General features: G+C 37.4%; 1 protein-coding gene across 49 annotated transcripts in view; it reads left to right on the top strand.

Moving 5' to 3' along the window:
• The window catches only part of RIMS1 (regulating synaptic membrane exocytosis 1), a 474,220-nt gene that overhangs the window by 378,442 nt on the left and 73,783 nt on the right, over nucleotides 1-21,995 (top strand). For 38 of the 49 annotated variants that reach the window (XM_060283406.1, XM_060283407.1, XM_060283403.1 and 35 more), the window contains one exon: nucleotides 605-753. The exons of the other annotated variants lie outside the window; for them this stretch is intronic. In XM_060283406.1, the coding sequence (XP_060139389.1) occupies nucleotides 605-753 (149 nt within the window). The remainder of the gene's footprint in view (nucleotides 1-604; nucleotides 754-21,995) is intronic. 49 annotated transcript variants of the gene reach the window in all.

Here is a 21,995-nt window from a genome sequence, read left to right on the forward strand (position 1 = left end):
CAAGAAAGTCAAAGTCCCGTCTTTACCTCCTTCTCTACAATGTCTTTGGCACAATCCTTCTGCTCTCATGTCAGTGCTTTTTTGCAGAGAGATGTGTTTTTTGGTTACATTTGAAAGAATGTGATGTCTTAGCATAGGGAAAGTGTGTAGGTAAATTGAATATAAGTTTTAGACTCAGGAAGCACAGACAGATGGAAGCAGTCTACCCCATGGATAGAGTAGAAGGTGAGTGGAATCTGTAGGCAACGATGAAAACCCAGGCAAGGGAAGATGAACTGATGTACTAGAAAAAATAAACAATACAATTCTGAGGTCTTAAGTATGTGCAAATCATTTATTCAATGCATTTTCCACCCAAGCATTGACACTCTCGTTTTACGATTCAGTCCTTATAAACCACTCCTTACCATTCAAAGGGGGCCGGTTTGTGATACTGGAACCCATGTATCATGCTAGCGTTTGGGTCCTTTTAGACTCTACACCTGTGTTTACGAAAGTGCACTTTTGCTTGATGTGGGCTGAGTAGCCGTTAGCCTAACCATGTGTGTCTCTGTTTGCCAGCCTCCGATGACAGAGCTCACGCTCTCTTGTTTTCCGTCCTTAGTATAACGTACATACAGATCAGTACCGAAGCTGCGACAGCGTCTCCGCCAGATCCTCAGACAGTGACGTCAGCGACGTGTCTGCCATCTCCAGGACCAGTAGCACCAGCTTCCTGTCCGAGCAATCTGAGCGGCCCAGGGGCAGGACCAGGTGAGTGGATGCCACTGTGTGTACAAACCGGGTAAAAATGCACCGCGCTTCCTGAGTGTTCTCACTCAAACAGAGTTCAGGTTAAGTAGCAGAAACATTTCATTGAAACTACTGGGACTAGAGTGAGTTCGGCGTTGATTCACTGTTGTGTAACGTTGCCTGGACTCTTTGGTACTTACTATAAGATGGGGCTGTAACCAGAGTCATATTTTAGAGATTGCTCTAAAATTCCTTCTAAAGTGATTAAATCCACAAAGCATTCTTTAGTCCAGTGTCAGAAAGCTCTCTCTGTAAAGGACCCCATAGTAAATATTTCAGGCTCTGCAGGACAATCTCTGTCTCGACGCTCTACATTGCCACTGAGGTGCAGAAGCTCTGCAAACAAGTGAACATAGCCCTATTCCAATAAAGTTTTATTTACAGAACAACAGAGAGCGGGCTGCATTTTCCCCTAGGCTGTAGTTTGTTGATCATGCCTTCAATCACATAGCAGCTGGTCTGCCTTCAGGTGGAAGTGATAACAAAATACACACCCCTCTTCTACAGGAGGGGAGTTGTAAGAAGTTTGTATGACGTTTGTTTAAATCACCGACAGTTATCTTGATTCTCACAAGACAAATAACTCTGCCGAAAGGGAAAAGACCTCAGGAATCTGGCGCCATTTTCAGTACAGCAGACTCAGTATGGACAAGGCATGTTTTATATTTGTTCTTAAGTAGTTTCCAGGAGTAGAAGTTTCATTGAAGGCACTTTGGGGTTGATGAGAGGACCAAGAAATATAAATGTTCAAAACAGGAGCAACTATCTTCCTAATATTCCAAAAGCCTTTTATGATCGCACGTTTTGATGATGTATCCTGAGGCATTCCGTCTTCCTGGATTTCTCTGCACCTAGCTCACATGTTGAAGCAAATTGAGACCAATTATCTTACTGTTAATTAACAGTGCCACACTGAGATTCTGCAGGAGCAATTCCAATCGATCAAGACATTAAGAGAACGTTTTATCTCTATTTTGAATATTCTCAGCATCTGGTCCTAATAGGATATTAAGTTCTCTAAAATTTAAGAAAGAATGAAAAGAGCTGAGGAATGTAACCGTATTGAGCTGCTAGGATAGAGGGGTAAAAACGATTATAATCAATTCCTTTCTATTGAAATATTATTAAGATATTATGTTTCAAAACCTATTCGGTTTAGCAAGAATACTGATAAATAGGGCTTAAAGACTTTTTTCACTTTTAGTCGCTAAAAACAATTTACTCAATAACTACAAAACCGTAAATCTTGAAGTAATTTTATGTTCACAATAGAGCCACGTACCCTGAGTCCTATGCTGTAAAGAATGACTAATTCACAGAATTCATGTTACCAACCAACTGTGAGCATAATATGTGGGTCCACTGTCATTCTCTTGAAATTTCAGAATAGGTTCTTCAGGGAAAATTTGGCTGTATGATTTTTGAGGAAGAAAGCAAAGAACAGAGAAATTGTAGGGGCCTCAACAACAAGGAACTATGATTTTATACAAAGGAAGAGAAAGAGCTTCATGGTAGTGATTGGAGCCAAGGTTACTCTGTGGGAAAATGCTAGTTTATCAGATAACACTCACTATAACTAGATCATGACAAGAAGCAGAAGATAGAGGATTTTTTGCCTCCTTGATTCATATAACTTTTATTACGTATTGAAGGTGGTGGGGATGGAGTAGACCCAGGAAGGGTGCAAATAAATTTCTTAATGACAAATCTGTTTTCTGAGGGCATTTCCCTGTTTCCGGCTTCCCTTTCCCTTCTCTGTGGTTTAGAGCACATTTGAGCTCAGTTATTTTTACGTAAGTGGATTATGTCAATGCAGTCAGTTAAGCTAATGGCTAAACAAGTTTCCCCTGAAGCTAACGTGAAGAAGTATTTTCCCGTAGTCCCGTACTTTAGATCAGGAATTCTTCATATGTGGTGCATGTTTGATTTCTTAGAACACTTAGGAGGAGCAAAGAGGGTAAGATGAGCTATGGGAGGGGCAGGTCTTCCTTCTTACATCTTTTCATGTATGTTCTTCCCCCTAAATATCCTCACAGGCACACGGACACACATGTACACCCCCCCAACACGCACACACACACACACACACACACACACACACACACACAGAGAGTTACTTTGGGTCCACCATCAGCCCTATGGTAAAAACCTGAGAGGAGGGTTTGTGATTAAAAATGACATCAAAGAGTTGCAGGCTCTTCAACTTTAAATATTCCCAATTCTTATAACGCTATGAGTAATGATTTTTCTCAATATAGTACTGCTTTGCATTTCTGTGTTTTTTTTTTTAGTAACTAACACCTGCATAGGTTTTAAAATTTTATTTATTCAAGTTCATGGATAAAACATGAAAAATGTGATCAATATAATAATAGATGTATTTACATTTCATAATAGGTACCAGCAAACTTTTGAGTTCCTATCAAGCGTAAAGGCTATTATTTTCCAAGACTTCGTGAAAGTATAATATCTAGGCCGCATACTCAAGGAGATTATAATCTGTTTAAGAGTTTGAAACCTGTTTTTATATCCTGATTCCCTGCACAGCTGACCCTTGAACAATGGTTAGGATAGAATCGGGACTCAAACCCTAGTTCTTTTGATTCCACATATTGCGATCTCTAACTGAACACAAAATTTTCCCCACACTTAGTTTATTTAAAGGTCTATGGACTGAAAATTTTAGTACTATATTTATTGAAAAAATCCCCATGTAAGCGGATCCATGCAGTTCAAACCCGTGTTGTTCAGGGGTATATGTCTTCACTCACATCTTCCCGTGACACAGGAAGTGTTTTACTATGCATTGCCTTGGATGGGTTTTCATCTGGAAGTCATTAGAAGGATTTAGAAGACACTGTAGCATCCCCTGAAGACAGTGCTCAGTATGTAAAAGTCAGCCAAGTGTCCACTGTCCTCCTGAAGGACCACAGGGAGAAACCACTGACTTGATCCTACCAGTATCATACAGAACCGTAGTGTGTAAAGTACCATGTGTGGTTTTGACGCCTTCTATCCAAGTATGCTATGAACCAAGAAGATGTCAAGATAAGCACATCTGAAATGAGCAGTGGTCTGCACAGTATGATATATAGGCCAGCGTTTCCCAAACACTGCTTGCTACACTTTCCTGTTAACGATTCATAGTACACCCTATTGTTCTTAACATTTTGAGACGTTCTCTCTTGTAACAACTTGTTTATCTTTGCTTATTCCAGCGCATACCAAAGTTATTTCATTCTGGAATGCCTGTTTCTCAGGGACATCCATGAATGTGTTGCATAGTTTTTGAGTGAAGTTTGGGAAATTCTGTTTTAGATAATCAGCACCCTTCTGCCTAAGAGATAAAAGGCTGTACGGAAAGCTTTAAAAAGCCTGTTTGGGGGACGAATAAAATTAAGCACTTATCAGATGTGTATAGGTTGAAAAATACAAATATATTTGGATGATCTATCTCTAAAAGATCATTTTCAGAATATTAGGAACTCATGGGCCATATTCTGAATCTTTTGTGTTTGAGATAATGATTAGGCAAAAAATACCTTGACCATTTGGGGATGGACCAGCTAGACCATGTGTTTCTGTGTGAATTGAAAAAGGGCATCTCTCCCCGCAGATGCATGCTAAATGCTTCATTCAAAATAGCCTAAAACATACTTCATGTTTTCAAAGTTTCTGTCTACAGGGAACTATAGTAGAAAAACATACACTATAATGTTTATATTAGGGTAATTAACCTTTTGTAGATATAAAGAATTAAAAGTTATTCTAAAATTGTTGTCACGGATTAAAACTACTTAAAATCTCAGTAATTTCTAGGATGATTCTTACAGGACAAAATCAACAGTTAATACTTCAAAATAATAAACATCAATAAAGATTTGACGTTCCTACTTTTTCAGACTTGTTCTGCACGTGAGTTACAATTTTAATTTCATATTGGCTTAAATATTCCTCGAAGAATGTTTTCTTATCCAACCACAAAACATGCAAAGTATATTAGTAGAGGTGGCATAATTGATGATAAAAATGCACATATACTAGAAGCCCAGAAGGAATATGTTGAGTTTTTGAGTGCTCTATGCTTTTTTTAACATCAAAGAAGATGTTCACCTCAAAAAGAGGCTGAATTTTCATGACATAGCTCTGATTTTTTTTTCATCTTTATCATATAACCATTTCTTTCCAGGCAGACAAATTTCAGATGTTTTATACAAAATCAAGCTATAAAAGCAAATGCAAGCGTAATCCTATAATTGCTCTCAGATGTTATACAGTTTTAGAAGTTCTGTCAAAAGCAACAATTTCCCAGCAGCATTCACGTTTGTGACAAAGGTTTGCCTTGATCTGTAACGTTGCCTTTCTATATCTAAGTGGATTTTGATGCAAATAGTTTTTGGTCTTTTTATCATCTCCTTTTGAAAGAATATTTTCAAAAGCAGTTATCTTTTTCTACATTCGTAGTTTGAAAGACTTGAGAGCTTTTTAAGAGGAGTTGTCTTCTATACACAAATATTAATCTTGCAACTGTAAATTTACTCAAATCTGGAAGGTGATGTCACTAGGTGTAATAATTAGCGTATACGGAAGGAAATACGCTTATATTTATTGGGGGATTTTAAAACATTGTAGGTTAAATTATTTGATATTTTAAATTGTGATAGAGAATGAGTGCCTAGGTTAATATCTTCCAGAAAATCAATCTTATTATTGCAATTATGCTTGAAAAATATTACAGAAGATCCCTTTATTTCACGATAGTTCTTCAACTCAGCAAGGGAATACGGGATACCATGTAAAAAGAATCTGGATTTTCTGTGATGGCATTTGAAAAATACTTAACTGCAAAATCATCTGAGCAATTAACAGCTCAGAATACTAAAGGAAGCTTTCATTTTATATACTTATTCATTGTTATGCCTACTGACACTGACTACAGTCAGGAGTGCCCAAGAGGGAATTCTTAGAGCTAGCCACACACTTTCGCATGCTCGCCTGGTGTACTATAGAAAAACAAAGTCTACTGAGATCTACAAAAGTACTAAAAAGAAAGGAAAATGACATGGAGATTTGATGGGGAGGAGAGAACAAACTGGAACACAGTGAAAGATGCTGGATACTGAATATCCGAGAAAGGAAATATATTTTGGCGATCTTCTAGTGGCTTCTTTTATGGCATTTCTTCGTTTTAATTGTCCAAGACTGATGAGTGGACCATTATTATTTCCTGTGACTATATTAAAGCTGTAGAGAGGTGGAAAGACTGTACCATGTGCCCTTTAAAAGCTCTCTACCTTTATGGTAAAATTACTAAACCATACTTATTAATATACCTTATGACTGAATGTGCCACGCATCTGAATTGTTATACCGCACCACATCCGTAACATAAACAAAATACTCTTGACTTATGACTGTAAGTCACACGACAGTCCTTAGAGTAGCCAGTTAGAGCTCTCGGGGCAGGTGAGTAGATTCTCCTGGTGAGGGCGTGCCTTGCAAACCTTTAAGACAGTTTAAGGGGAAGCTGCACTGGTCCAGTTTGAACAGCTCCAGCCTGCTTTGTTCTTACTGTTCTACTCTGTCAATTCATTTTAGATTTACTAAGATATGTTTAGTTAAATTCTGGGAAGGTCAGCAGAGTATTAGGGAAATGCTTCCTGTAAAATAAACAATAAAAATGGTCAGTTATAATAAAGTTTTCAAAATTGAATAGAAACCCAGGATATCTTATGAAGATGGGAGTTATTTGTTGAAATGATCATTTGTAATTAGATCTTAGAGACAATGTCTGTCAATTGGGAAAAAATAACTACTCTACACATGGAGTTGTAAAGTACGTCGTGACTTTTTGTTATTTGTAGAAATCTATTTCCCTGTAGCTTTATTTCTTCTCTTAGGATTAAATTAGATCATTTTTAACATTTAAAAGATTTTAAAGAGCACGTTCAATGGAAATTGTAGATAATGATAATTAGAAACTTTTCTTTAATGAGAAAAATAAGTCTTAGTGTGTGTTTGGAAGAGGGTGTAAAAACGTATCTTAGTCAAGCTGAAATAAAATCTTTGAAAGCTCAAAAACAAACCATATTAATGACTTTACTTGTAATACATGTTAGTCTATTTGTGATATTGTCTATTTGTGATATTGTCTAAATCATAACTGATTGTGTACAGTGAGTATAACTTTCCAATTTGATTTAATTATCCTAAAAGAAGTTACACATTTAATTTACTATTCCATTGTTAAATAAAATAAGAACATAATTCTCCCTGCTTAATTATTATTTTCCCCACAATATACAAGAAATTATTGATAACTTATGTACTGCTAACAGCACATCTTCAGTGTAATAGATTATTAGAAAGGTATAAAGTTTATACATCTTTTAAGTGCAAGGAAAATAACATAGGTGATAAATCCTAAAGTGAATTGACAATATTAAAGCAGCTTTCAAATACAACCAATTTATTCCCTAGGAATAGTTTTCAAAGAGAAAATATTTTCAACTTTGGGCTTCCAGTTCCTGTTCACGGTACAGGATATGTTTGTAGCTGTGATCTTGGCTTTCGACACAGAGGCCAGGAGCAGTGCATTCACTCTGGGGCTATGACCGATGTCCAGAAGTACCAGCTTTGGATTCAGGCTAGGCTCGGGTGTAAGAGACCCACTCCTTTGCTAAGACACTGACTGACTCTGCTTCAGTGCTCTGTAGTTTCCACAGCATATGAGGGCTTCCTCAAGGGCCACTTATGCCACCCTTTTGTCTTTGATGTGCTCTAATTACCACATAGACCAGCTACGTGAAGGATTTTCTGTGCTCTATTAGCGATCAGATAGCAGGGTGACTGTTTTGAGAGGCCGTCAAATTGTTACTATATTTTTATGCCAAGACATATAAAATGGGAATTTTCTAACAGATTCTTAAGTTTCTATTTATCTTCTGTGTTTATGTGTTTATATCTGCATGTTGGAGAACTGACTGCTGATTATAAACCTGGCAGTATTATGTGGATGGGTAGCTAACAGTTTTAATGGTCACCAAGCATGAACTCTGGTTATCAACGTTAAATACCGGTGCTTCAGGAAAATCTTCATATTTCTGTGGTTGAAATGGATACGATATCCTTTCACTCAAAACCAGTGCTTCCGAAACTTCACCTATTTCACGTGTCACTTTCATATGTTGCCATGACTGCGTAACACATGTATACAGCACACAATATCATGAGTGCTGTAACGGCTCAGGAGTGTAACAGTTAATAATCTCATTTTATAAATAAAATAAAATGAAGCAACCTATTAACTTTACTTGGCAGTAGGCAGTAGAGCTAGAATTGAGAGCCCTGTGATTTAACCTCTTTATTTTTATGTAGTGAATCTCTTTAATAATAGTTTTTTGCTTTAAAGTCTATTTTGTCTTGCACGACAAATTTTAAACTAGTGTCCAGTCTAACTTTTCACATTCTTTTATTTTTAATCTTTCTCTTAAAGGTTATGAGTTATGTGTGAGTTATATCTCTTGTAACCATCATAGAACTGGATTTAGATTTTTTTCCTTCTCACTTGACAATCTGTATCATTTAATTGGCTAACTAATGCATTTACATTTATTTTGATTTCTTACGTATTTGGAATTCTTTCTACTATCTTGTTTTATGTTTTCAATATTTATTATTCTATTTTTTCCTCTTTCCTGATTGGTTTTGAATCAAATTGTTTTTATTTCATTTCTTTCTCTATTATTCTGGAAATTTTATTATTTCTATGATTTTAGTGCCTAATTTAGTGTTTCGAGAATATATATTTCGTTAAGTAATAAATCTAAAAGTTAAAATTACTTCTACTCCCCCCAGAGGAAAAAAAATGACTCTATACACTTTAGCTCCTTTACCATCCCTCCACCATTTGCATATTTTTTGTCCAGTGTTTTAATTATATATTGTTTTCTTTCTCCCATTATTGGATGTTATTTTTTTAAATGCTTTAGAGTAACCCACATACTTTCTAGTTTCTTTGCTAACCATTTTTCTTGCATCTTAGATCTTCATTTGGGAAGCATTCTCCATCTTCCTGAAATATATGCATTGTATTTTTTTAATTGTTTGTTTATTTATTTATGCAAATCAATGCCACCAGTGAAGATCCCTTAGGACTTAGACCCAGACCCACATTGTCCCTTGTTCTCCAAGGGTCTTGGTTCATGCAGGGATTTCAGTTCTAAGTCCCCTCTGACCCTGGACTCAAGGCTCTAAATTTCTCATCTGCAGAGCCTCCCAAGACATTCATAACTCACTTAGCAATCTGTTTTCAGTCCCTTCTTGGTCTTTAGGCCACAGGGATTTTCCTTTCTTTCCTGTGAACATAGGTTTGTATTTTAACAGGTATTTGTTGTCATTTTCCCATCATTTCTAGGTATTGGGGAGGGAAAGGATTTTTCAGACTATCTCCTCTACCACTTTGCTAGAAATAGTAGTTCATATTTAATGTGCTACTATTTTCTTAATTTTTAAAAAATTTACTCACTTAAAAGGATAATATTTAAAGCAAAATAAATAAATAAATAATTGTAGCAAGAAGAACTGTGGCCCTAGGGACCATATACCAAGTTAGAGGGAAAATGCCAGGGCAGGGAAAAGAGAATTGCATCTTGAACTGGTGGTGAGATCTAAGGCACGGGAGGACAAGTGATGGGGGTGGGCGGGGGGGGGGGGGGAGGTGAAGGAAGAAAGGAATGAATGAACCAAGGGAAGAAAGGAGGGAGGGAGGAAGGAAAGAGGGAGCTCCAGCAGAGAAAGGCCCCTTGAATGGTGAGGAGAAACGGAAGCTGGGAACGGATAAATGACATGGGGGCAAAGGTAGATTACAGCCCAGAGGCAAGCAGAGATTCTTGAGGGGGGGGTGGAATTTAATGAGGGAGCCCAGGTGGGCCATAGATTAAGGGAGCAGTTAGTGATCCTGGAATAAAGAGGTCCTTAGAGGCTGCTTTGGACTCAGATGCCAATCTTCGGTTCAGTCTGCTGTGGCCAAGGTGACAGGACACCAAGCACATGAAGCTGGGCACAACGGATGCCGGGGGCCCCTTTATTCAGACGGTGGCAGTGGACCTGGGGAGCATGGCCAGTGCGGGATGCTGACAGGCAAACAAACAAACAAATCAAAACAACAAAAAAACCCAACCCTTTAATATCAGGCCTTCACATTCTATAGATTGATACAAAACCATTTTGCTACACCTGGAAGAATGACCACTGCACCACAGTTATCAGAATTTCATGGCCAGTAAGGTAATGGGCTTGGAATAATAACATGGACAGCTACTGTTTATTTTATAGTTGAAGGTAGTTTACAAGGATGATTCCCCATCGTCCAACAAAGTAGATGTTTCTGTTTATTTTATAAATGAGAAAATGAGATATCTGAGATTTGAAGAAATTGTCCAGGGCCATAAATAGCAAATAATGATGCTGTCAATAGACTCTAGGTCTTTCTTATCGTAAAGCTCATAGATTTGTTGTTGTTATTTTTCTTTTTCACTCTGCACACCTATCTTTTAAAACTAGTGAAGTTTTTAAAGGCAGAAATAAAAAAAAGTAAATTCAATGCTAAAATGACATCAGTGATGAGACCTGTGAAGCCGAGGGCATATTTAGAAAGTTTCCCATCCCAACAGCCATATGGACAGACGCAAAATCTGACAAGTGCTAGAGCTTTGGCTCTTCAGAAGGGTTTGGTCCAATAGTACCCCTCCCTCTGAGGTCCCTATTCTGCAGTGAGTGATGCTGAGAAACCCCAGATGTAAGTGTGTGAGTTTGTGCAGATGTCCAGTTGTTTTCATAGGCTCTAGGAAATACTGAAGTGAGCCTTCCCCGCTCCAAACGCCTGACGGCCGTGAGAAATCACGTAGACTTCATTCCATCCAGAGCCCAGCCAGTCGAGGCTGCCCTGCCCTTTGTCAGCTGCAACCCGTGTAACCCAGGACAGAAGCCTGGTAACAGCCACTGAGATCCTCGGTCTGAAGTGCAAATTTAAGGTGTGGAGAAAACCTTGCTGGAAACGGGGACGGGAAGCCAATGGGGACGGCAGGTCATCTAGATCTTATATGTTTATGGTCGGAGTAGGCGTGTATAAAGAGGTGTTATGTATGACAACTGAGAACAACCCTGAGAAGGAGGCCTTATCCAGATTCAAGAATTCTCTGAAAGGCTGTGTTTTCCAGACCCTTAGGAAAGATCACTCTTCTGGGCAGAGTTCTCTATGGCCTTTGGCTACCTCTGTCATCCTGCATCTTCGTTGTTGCCCCCTTTAGAGTGGGACAGGGTTGACAGACCCTCTAGTGTCAGGCTCTGCTCAGAGTGGATGGAAACGTGCCCACAGAACCTACCATGTCATTATGAAACCAGGATTCGGAAGGGAACTCTGATCGGTCATTATCGATCAAATCACTGCAAAGAGATTTACCCTTATTGTCAAAACACTGTCAGGTATTATTTCCTTCTAAAACTTTTAACTAAATCTGCCCAAAATACGTTGCTGTATCTGTGCATAAATTCTTGATTTGATTTTATCAAAACGTATAAAAGATAAAGCTATAAAAGACTCTTACTATTTACATTTACTTTAGTGATATAAAATACATGCTAAATGTCTAATTTTAGTGATATGTTTCCCACATATTAAATAATAAAAATGATTTAGTTGTAGTATCACACTTACAGCATTAGTTTAGTCTGTAGTTAGTTATATCTTTTATGTAAATTAAGTTTCTAGTTCCAGAAAGTTGTCAGGTGTGAATCTCAGATACGAAGAAGGACATTGGGGAACGTAGCCAGATCAAGTGTGAGGAAGTTGAGGCATGCAAGAGAGTGTGGAAAAGGGAAAATTAATATGATTAGTTAGTAGGAAATAAAGTAGGAAATAGATTATATATGCAGAAGTAAATAAAGAACTGAAAATATATGCTGCCACTATCATCTATCTGTCTATCACTTATCATCTATATATATCTATCGTCTAACATCTATCATCTAGCTATTATCTATCTATCTCTCTATCTTCTATATATATATCTAGCTATCAGTCCATCTATCTATATCTGCTTTGATACTATCACTAACCAACACTGAGACCTTCACCAAGTACACAGCTTCTGTAGAACTTAAGTTATTTTCCTATTTAGTTATTCATTCACTCATTCACCCATTCACCAGTCATTTATTGGGTGCCTATTATATGGAGGTAGGATAGTTGATACCTACTGTATGGTGTGGAGCAAACCAGACATGATCCCTAGCTCTGTGGTTTTAAGTGAATCTTTATATATATATATATATATATATATATATATATATATTTTATTATGTGTATAGTCATCTGAAAAATGAGAATCATACCTGCCACTCCTGCCTCACAGGACTGTGTGAGAATAAAACGATAGTGTATGTCAGATGCTCTGGAAGGGTAGTTATGCTGTATGATTATAACTCAGTTACTGCATACAAGATGCGAAGGATTAAGTGAGTTACTTTGTACTTTTCAGAGTTCTCCTTACGTGTCTCACAGGCCAGATGACTACCTAGGGTGTGACACAACACCTTTCAAAATCTGGATTTTGATTGTTAATATTCAATTTTTCCACTTGGTTGTGATTTATGATGAGCTGGATGAATGTGTGTTGGCCCGGAGAAGTTCCATTTCATTAACACGGAGCTTTTTGGAGTCATGCCCTTGGACTGTTGGTGTTCTAAGGAACATTGCTGTCTGCAGATTGCCATGTACATGTTTGAAACAGGAGAAGAACTAAAGGGTGAAGAGGAGACTGAGATTGCAGGGCTCAGGGCTTTATCCTTCCACGAGAGCAGTTTTACTAGTATTTGTTTTATTAATTCAAGACCTATGAAATATATTATTAAAAAATAAAGAGGAAGTATTGCTGCCCTAAAAGCATATTGTAAACCAAATGTGGCACAATAAATTCTATGTGCTATGATTTGCAGGAAAAAAAAATGAAAATATGAGATCTGGTACTAATTCTTTAGCTACTAAGTATTTTGAATTCAGATAATACCATAATTTGGCCAGTGGTTTGTGTATTGTGTTGCAAGTCTTCGGTGCAATACATTAAGAAAAAAACTCAATTTCAAAGAAGAGGAAAACTTGCAGACTCTTTGGTCTGTATTGAGCTTAGTTGCTCTATTTTCCTACTGTACACTTTGTTTATGAATCATACACTTGAGGTATGAAGTAGAAGAAGTACTTGGGATTGCTTTGGAGCACATTAGCTTTACACAGTATGACACAAACTATCTCAAGGAATATATTTTATTTTCAAACTCATTGCTTCAGCATGCATAGCTAACAGGCTTGTAGCTGCTACTCTTGGTAACTGTTACTTTTAAAACAATATGGTAAAAACTTTAAAGGCTTTTTTACTTTATCACTATTTTAAGAAAATAATCATTTAGAGCTACAGTTCTTTACTCATTTTTAAATACGATTACATTGATTTCACCTAGGCCATCTTGAAGCATAGACACAATAACCAAATTTGTATAAATCAACACTCGCCGAATGAATACATAGTACATACCCAGTGCAGTAAATCAAAAACCCTAGACCTTGAAGGGTTCTCAAAAAGCCTTACATGCTAGTTTCCTATAATTAGTGGAAATGTTTTCTAAGTTGTCTGAATCATCCAACATAATTAGTGGTCTTCTTTGCTCCTTTGTAAACTAAGACAACAGTTACGTCAAGAAATCACTTGTGTGTGCCTGTCTTTGGCTTTATGAATTTACAATTTTGTGACTCATTTATACTATTTTATGGTTCAGAAATAATATGAGAGATTTTTTATATATGTTTTACTGAAGTATAGTTGATTTGCAGTGTGTCAAGTGTACAGCAAAGTGATTCAGTTGTACATATATATATATATATACACATATATATATATATATTCTTTTCAGAGTCTTTTCCATTATAGGTTATTACAAGATATTGAGTATAGTTCCCTGGGCTATACAGTAGGTCCTTGTTGGTTATCTATTTTACATATAGTAGTGTGTATATGTTAATCCCAAACTCCTAATTTATCCCTCCCCCACCCCCTTTCCCCTTTGGTAACCATAAGTTTGTTTTCTATGTCTGTGAGTCTGTTTCTGTTTTGTAAATAAGTTTGTTTGTATCATTTTTTAGATTCCACATATAAGTGATACCATATGATATTTGTCTTTCTCTGTCTTACTCACTTCACTTAGTATGATAATCTCTAGTTGCATCCATGTTGCTGCAAATGGCACAATTTCGTTCCTTTTTGTGGCTGAGTAATACTCCATTGTATATATTTATCACGTCTTCTTTATCCATTCCTCTATTGATAGACATTTAGGCTGCTTCCATGTCTTGGCTATTGTAAATAGTGCTGCCGTGAACATTGGGGTGCATGTGTCTTTTCGAATTATGGTTTTCCCCAGGCATATGGCCAGGAGTGGGATTGCTGGGTCACATGGTAATTCTATTTTCGTTTTTTGAGGAACCTCCATACTGTTCTCCATAGTGGATGCACCAGTTTACATTCCCACCAACAATATAGAAGGATTCCCTTTTGAGAGATGACTTTCTAATGTTTCACTATTTACTGAATATTGTATACCAGCTTTTGTTCAACTGTGTGTGTGTGTGTGTGTGTGTGTGTGTACGCATATATATTTAACTGAATTTATGGTAGACTGGAAATACACAGATATATGTTTAACTCATCATTTGGTCCCTAAGGTCCCTAAACACTAAGGTCCCTAAACATTTCTTAGAACACATAATAAACAAATTTATTTAATATAATTTAATATTAAATTAAATTATATTTAATTAATATAATTAAATTAATTAAATATAATTAAATTAATAGTATTTAGTATTTAAACAGTGTAATTACATTTTTTCTACCCCATTATCCACTTAGTTCCCAAGTCAAAAGCTGGAAGCCGCCCTAGTTTTAACTCTCCGCAATCCTCCTGCTAATGCTTTGTTTCTCAATCTTTGAACCATTATCAACCCCCAAGGAGACTTTTGGATGCTCTTTCCCTAAAGCCCTCCCCACAGGACATTTGAACCTCACAGGTACTCTGTGTTTGTACACTGTGGCCCCTTAGAGGACCACAACCATAGTATTAACTGAGATCTCTTTATCCCTCTCACCTCCACCAAGAGCCAGTGATCACCTCTGGAAGCTTATTACTCACATTGAGAATTTGTGTTCAAATCAGTCATCAATTGTATTGATTTTACTTCCTACATAGAACTCATGATCACAGACGGAAGATTACAGAGGACAGTTGTTTTTATTCCTCTCTGGTTGCCAACTGAAAATGACCCAAACTTTGTAAGAAAAAGACTGAAAATTTCATCTACTATGAAACTAGGAGACAACTACATCCTTAAATTATAAACTATAGAAAAAAGCCTTCAAATTCAGTGAAATCTGGACTAAAATGAGGAGAAATACCAAGACTAGACACTGACTTATTCAGCGACTGAATATAGTGTAGAGTTCCCCAAAATAAATGGTACAGCCTTAAAAAGCCCAATCGAAAATGCGCACCTAGGATCTGTGAGAACTAGGGAAAGTTCTAGACCTGGGGCATCCTGAAACAATGTTTCATACCTCAGAGGAGCAGCTGACGTCTGCTCAGAGGAGAAGCCTCACTGGTCTGCCAGGTTGCGTGGGAGCTGTAAATAGGAATCAGTTTGGACAACAGCACTCAGTGTAGTTTGCAGAGAAATAAATTGCTATAGCACAATCATAACACATACATCTTCATTACTAATCATGTGGAGATTTGGATAACATCACTGGTCTGGATGATTTTAATCTTATCTGAAAATAAGCAATAAGATGACACAGCCTTTCCAGCTGTAGGTGTGACAGGATAGCTTGTATCAGATGATCCCGCCTGTAAACCTACAAAAGCTAAACAAGAAGAAACAAACAAATAAAAAACTGTTTGGCGGCACTTGGAAGCAACATAGCAGACAAAGAAACTGGAGGGATTGCAACCCTTGAAAGAAGGAAAGAACACGAAGTGATGCCACATGTACCCCTTTTTCTATGGAAGGACTTTGCAACCCGGTGACACAGATATTGGAGCAAAGCAAAAAGCAGCATCTTCCCGGGCTGAAGAGACAGATGTCACAGTTCAGGAACTGACAGAGAAGCTGGAAACTGTGAGTGGAGGGCCCCAAAATTTGCTACAGATTCCCCTCATTTGATGACTGCTGAGCTGTGCATGCACAGAAATTAACCGAGAAATTAACCAAACAGCAGCAGCTGGAAGATGAACTTCTGAGCAGACCTTCCAGCAGCTGCCCGGTGCTGGGAGAGGTCCATCCCCTTCAAGTGCGTGGGAAACGCTTTGGTGTCCTGGACAAATTCCAGAAGGACCAAACTGGGAATAAGCGTCACACAGTACGAGTAAGGGCAGACCTTCAAGCCCAGCTCTGAACAGGAACAGGATTAATTCTCTCTGCCAACCAAAAGCAATTTCACCCTTGTTGGAGGAAAATAATATCATCCAGAGCCTCTGTAGGTAGGTTTTCACCCACAACGTCTGGCATCTAATTTAAATTTACAAGGCAAGCTAAAACTTTTAAATTAATAGAAAGAGGACCAACCAACTAAAAACTAACAATACAGTTATCAAAGAAGGACCTTAAAATATCCATGATTAATATGTCTGGCAAACAAAGGAGAATGGATGCTTTCAGCAGACACCTGGACTCCATTTTTATAAATTGAGCAATAATTCTAAAACTAAAAAATAAAAACCCTAACAACACATTTAATAGGTGGGTTTAATTAATTAATTAATGGCATGTTAGAAACAGCAGAACAGAATTAGTGAGCTGGTCAGTGGAAAGTATATAAATTGACACAAGAGAAAGAAGAGAAGTTTCAGGAGAACAGGACAGATGTGAGATGTGATGGAAAGGTCTGAGTGTGTAACTGAGTCCCAGAAGGAGAGGAAGTGCAGAAACCATCCTTGAATCCTGAAGGGCTGGCTGAGAACTTTCCAACTTTATAAATCCAACGACCCTTCAAATTCTGAAAATATATGAAGAGAAAAACAAATCTAGCAATATCATGATCAGAGTACTGAACATTAAAGAAAAAAACTTTTCTTAAAAGAATCCTAGGGGGAAAAAAAGAGATTATCTTCAGGGAAGCAGCAGTAAGATTTTGGCTGAAATTTCAACAGATGTTATCAAAGCCCCAAACCAATGGAATGACCAAAGGAAAGAATGCTGCAAGAAAAAATAAAAACATCCAACCCACTGTTTATGCTTAGTACATGTTACCCAGCAAAAATAACCTTCAGACAGTGCACGGATACATGAATGAAATAGCTAAGAACTCATCACCAGCGGACCTGCTCTTTATGTTGGGAGAAAATGCCCCCAGTTGGAAGCTCTAAGCTGGAGGAAGGAATAGAGAACACCAGGGAGAGTTAGTAATAATAACAGTAACAACAACAACATACTGGGGAGAGTTAGTAATAATAACAGTAACAACAACAACATACTGGGGAGAGTTAGTGATAATAACAGTAACAACAACAACATAGGGGGAGAGATAGTAATAATAACAGTAATAACAACAACAACCAGGGAGAGTTAGTAATAGTAACAACAACAGTACCCAGTGGTAGTAAAGACGTGTACAAGTAACACCTATAAAATACCTACGTGAAAGGTGGGAGGGGAGCAAAGGAATCAAGCTGCTATAAAGTTCGTGCATTATTCTAAAAGTAGTAACATTTCTAACTTCAGGAAAATTCTGATAAGATAATTACTTTAATCTTGAGAGTAGCCGCTAACAAATACTAGAAGAACGCACAACTCAGATCCTAATAGTGGAGGAAAGTATGCCTAACTAATCTAGCTCGGTAAAAAGGAGAGGTGAAAGGACAAACGGATGTGATCGTTAAAAATAAACAGCCAATGTCGACTTGACTCTGGCCGTATCAGTAATTGCCTCAAACGTAAACGGACTAAATGCTTATTACCAATATCATGGAATGAAAACAGGAGATATCAGTGCAGGTGACCAAATATTTAAATGACATGAACAATTTTATGCAGATAAGTTTTATACCTGAGATCAAGTCAGCGAACTGACCAACAGGCCAGATCTGGCCCACTGCCTGCTTTTGTGAATAAAGGTTTATTAGGACACATCTGTGCCCATTTGTTGATATATCATCTGTGGCTCTTTTCCCACTACAAGAACGAAGGTGAGACTGTTTGGCCCACAAAGCCTAAAATATTTACCTAACCCTGACTTAGGTGAAATCTACAAATTCCTTGAAAAGCACAGCTTACTAAAACTAACATAAGAAGGAATAAAAACACGGAGGACTCCTGTGATTAAAGATGATCCTATAATTGTTTTAAACCTCCCCACAAGGAAAACTGCTGACCCAGGTGGATTCACTGGTAAGTTTTTCCAAAAATTTAAAGAATAAATGCTCTTAATCATACCTGATATTTCCAGAGAGTAAAGAGGAGAAATACTTCCAAACTCTCTCTGTGAGTCAAGCCTCTACTTGAAAAATTTGGTAAGGAGAAGACAGGAAAGTTATAGGCCAAAATCTCTCATTCAATTAGACAAAAGGCCTCAAGCAAAATTTTAGCCAATTGAATCCAGATAGAGAAAGAGATCACTTTGTAAAATTCCACCTGTGGGATTTTGGGACATTTTTGAACATCGGGGGTCTGTTCGATCCCCTGTGGGTTGGGACCCAGCCAGGCTGGATATGATCTCGGGCACCGCGGGCCAGTGTTGCCTGCAGTGTCTGGTTAAAGGGAGGCTTCTGATCGGTGTCACAGGGCGATCTATCTGTCGGTCTGTCTGTCTCTATCCATCTCTATGAGACAGAGAAATTTTGAGAGAGAGAATGAGAATACATTATGAAGACAATAGTTTTGTTCTGTAAGTGAGAGACTGGCTTAACATTATGTAATTCATTGTAGAAGGAAAGAAAGAAATCCTCTGATCCTCTCATCATCACAGAAGACACAGAAAAAATTTTAATAAAGTTCATTACACATATATGATAAAATATGTTAGTGAACTAAAAAGAGAATTTTCTTAAAATGTTAAAGGTAATCTACCATAACCTAACAACAAGCATCACACTTCATAGGGAAAGAGTGAACACTTTCCCCTGAGTTCACTGAAGCCACTTTCACAACCTCTGCTCAACATTATTTGGATGGTCCTAGCCAATGTTGGACCTGGCAGAGTGGCAATATAGCAAAGAAAAGTAAATAAAAGCAATAAGGATTATAAATGAAGAATGTAAACTGTCATTATTCACAGTCTATATGATTGCACATATAAAAAACTCAGAAGAATCTGACACAAAATTATTAGAATTAATAAGCGAATTTAGCAATCACTAGATGCAAGGTCAGTATATAAAAATCAGTTGTATTTTTATGTACCAGCAACAAACATTAGGACATGAAATTTATAAAATACACCAATACAATATAATCAGAAACATGAAATACCTAGGAATAAATCTAGTGCCTAATTAAACTAAGTAGGTAAATGAATTAGAAATAAACTAAATAAGTAGGAATAAATTAACAATATATAAGTCCCCAATATGAAGAGTACTTATAGCCTCATACATAAAGCCACAGTTGTGTGCAGGTGAAATTCAATAAGAATTACACAGGGACAAGTACTTCTGAAGGTCTGGCCATTTGAAGGGATCGAATATAAATAGTGGTCTAACTCGAGCGCATCCCCTTGGTTCTAAGTGATGCCTGCTATCAAAATAGTTCCACTAGACGTGCTTAGGAAATTTGACGCCATCTTGGTTATCAGTCAACAGGCCCAGAATTTTAACTCCTGGAAATTATGAGCTAGATTCCTGGGGATGATCTCTTAATCAGCAAGTTCCTTTTGTATTGACCATTTGTGATTAGTAACTTGTATATTGATCCAAACTAAAGTGTAGGACTCAAATAATTTGAGTCGACTTCTAGCATTTTTTGTAAACGGTGTAGTGAATGTATGTGTATTACAACCATCTTTTAATACGCCTTAAATTACTCGTCCCTTTTTAGGCTTACTGTGGAGTCATGATAGGCCTCTATGTTCTTTTGGTGTGTTGAAGATATAGAAATTGATTATAATTGTTTTTAAGCTAAATGTGTCCTTAATTTAAGAGTGGGAATCATCTTTACATAGTACCTCCTAGGCCTTTCCTGAAAGCATCCTTACTTTCTGAAGATGAGAAGATATTTCAGGCCCGTATTTTTTTATCCTATTCCAAAATTTCATGCCAGCCACCTTACATTAGAATAAGGAACCAAAATCTGGCAACTAAAGGTGTAGATTTTTTTTCTTTTTTTTTTTTTTTGCGGTACGCGGGCCTCTCCCTGTTGTGGCCTCTCCCATTGCCGAGTACAGGCTCCGGACGCACAGGCTTAGCGGCCATGGCTCACGGGACGAGCCGCTCCGTGGCATGTGGGATCTTCCCCGACCGGGGCACGAACCCGTGTCCCCTGCATCGGCAGGCGGACTCTCAACCACTGCGCCACCAGGGAAGCCCAAGGTGCAGATCTGATTGCTTATATGATTGATCCCTTGCATGTCTATGGGTAATACAAAGTCTTTTTTGTCTATTTTAGGGAACATGAGCTCATGATGTTTCAATATTATTTTACCAATATTTAAAAAAAATTCTTATTTGAAATGAGTTTCTACATTGTCTATTACCATCATTTCATTGATTCTACAATGCACACTGGTCTGTACTTTATCATATATGAAATCCATATGTATTTTACAATGGATGGCATGACATGGTTTAATTAGCAGCATTTTTCTTTCTTAAAAATCCATAAAATAATGCTGTATCTTGCTACTGATGACATAATTGATTTGATTCAGTGCATATAGATTTTCCTCCCACCTTTGCCATATTACGGTGAGTTTCGTCACACCAAGTCATATGTGTAATTTATAATTGGGCCAAAGCAATATCACCACCAGGCTTTCCTTGTAGTACCTACCAGTATGAGGTCCCCCAAATTCTGCTAAAGTTCAGGATATGACCTTCTTCATTACCTGTAGTTCTAGGACCCTGTAAGCCATGGAACAAATACTAGACCAGTTCTTTGTGAAGCCTTTGTAGGTGTGCAGTCTGCGTATGAAGTACAACTCTTGTCCCTTAATGGTAAGCTGGCCGTCCCTGGTTAAAAAAAATTTGTTCTCAGATAAATATTTAAGATCAATTAGTCATTTTAACAGAAAACTAAATTCTAATCTTGCATTAATGTAATATTTTTCAGTAAATGACTCATAGACCTTCCCTATTATATTATGAATATTTCCATCAAATAGAGATAGTTAGTCAAAGTTCTATTGTTTTTCTCTTTAGACCTACTGTTTAAAACTACAGTAAACCAGGTAAATAATTCACTTTTCCTCAAACCTTTGACAATTTAATGTATTCACCCAAGTTTTGTCTTTTACTCTCCACATTCATATTCCAGTATTTTACTGTAAGAAACAACTTCCTTCTTTTCCTTTGATAAATAAAAACACATCTACTACCTTGAATATGTCACATATTTTTGTCACTTTTTTCTAGTTTAGAATGAACCATCCATATTAATTGCAACTTTTAACCTAAGCTTCTGTTTTGTAGAGAAAACTTGGAGGTAGATAATGGAGCATAACAGGCTGTCTGTCATAGGCAAGCAATGAAGCAGCCTAGCAAGTTACAGCAGACATAATAAAACATCCTACAAACAACCCAATCAAAAAGTGGGCAGAAGACCTAAATATACATTTCTCCAAAGGAGACATACAGACATACGGATGTCCAAGAGGCACGTGAAAAGATGCTCCGCAATAATTATTTGCTAATTATTAGAGAAATGCAAATCAAAACTGCAATGAGGTACCTCCTCACACCGGTCAGAATGGCCATCATTTTAAAATCTACACATAATAAATGCTGGAGAGGGTGTAGGGCAGAGGAAACCCTCCTGCACTGTTGGTGGGAATGTAAATTGGTGCAGCCACTGTGGAGAACAGTATGGAGGTTCCCTAAAAAACTAAAAAATAGAACTACCATATGACCCAGCATTCCCACTACTGGGCATATACCCTGAGAAAACCATA

Source organism: Globicephala melas, chromosome 14, assembly GCF_963455315.2.
Source record: "Globicephala melas chromosome 14, mGloMel1.2, whole genome shotgun sequence".
Taxonomy (NCBI): domain Eukaryota; kingdom Metazoa; phylum Chordata; class Mammalia; order Artiodactyla; family Delphinidae; genus Globicephala; species Globicephala melas.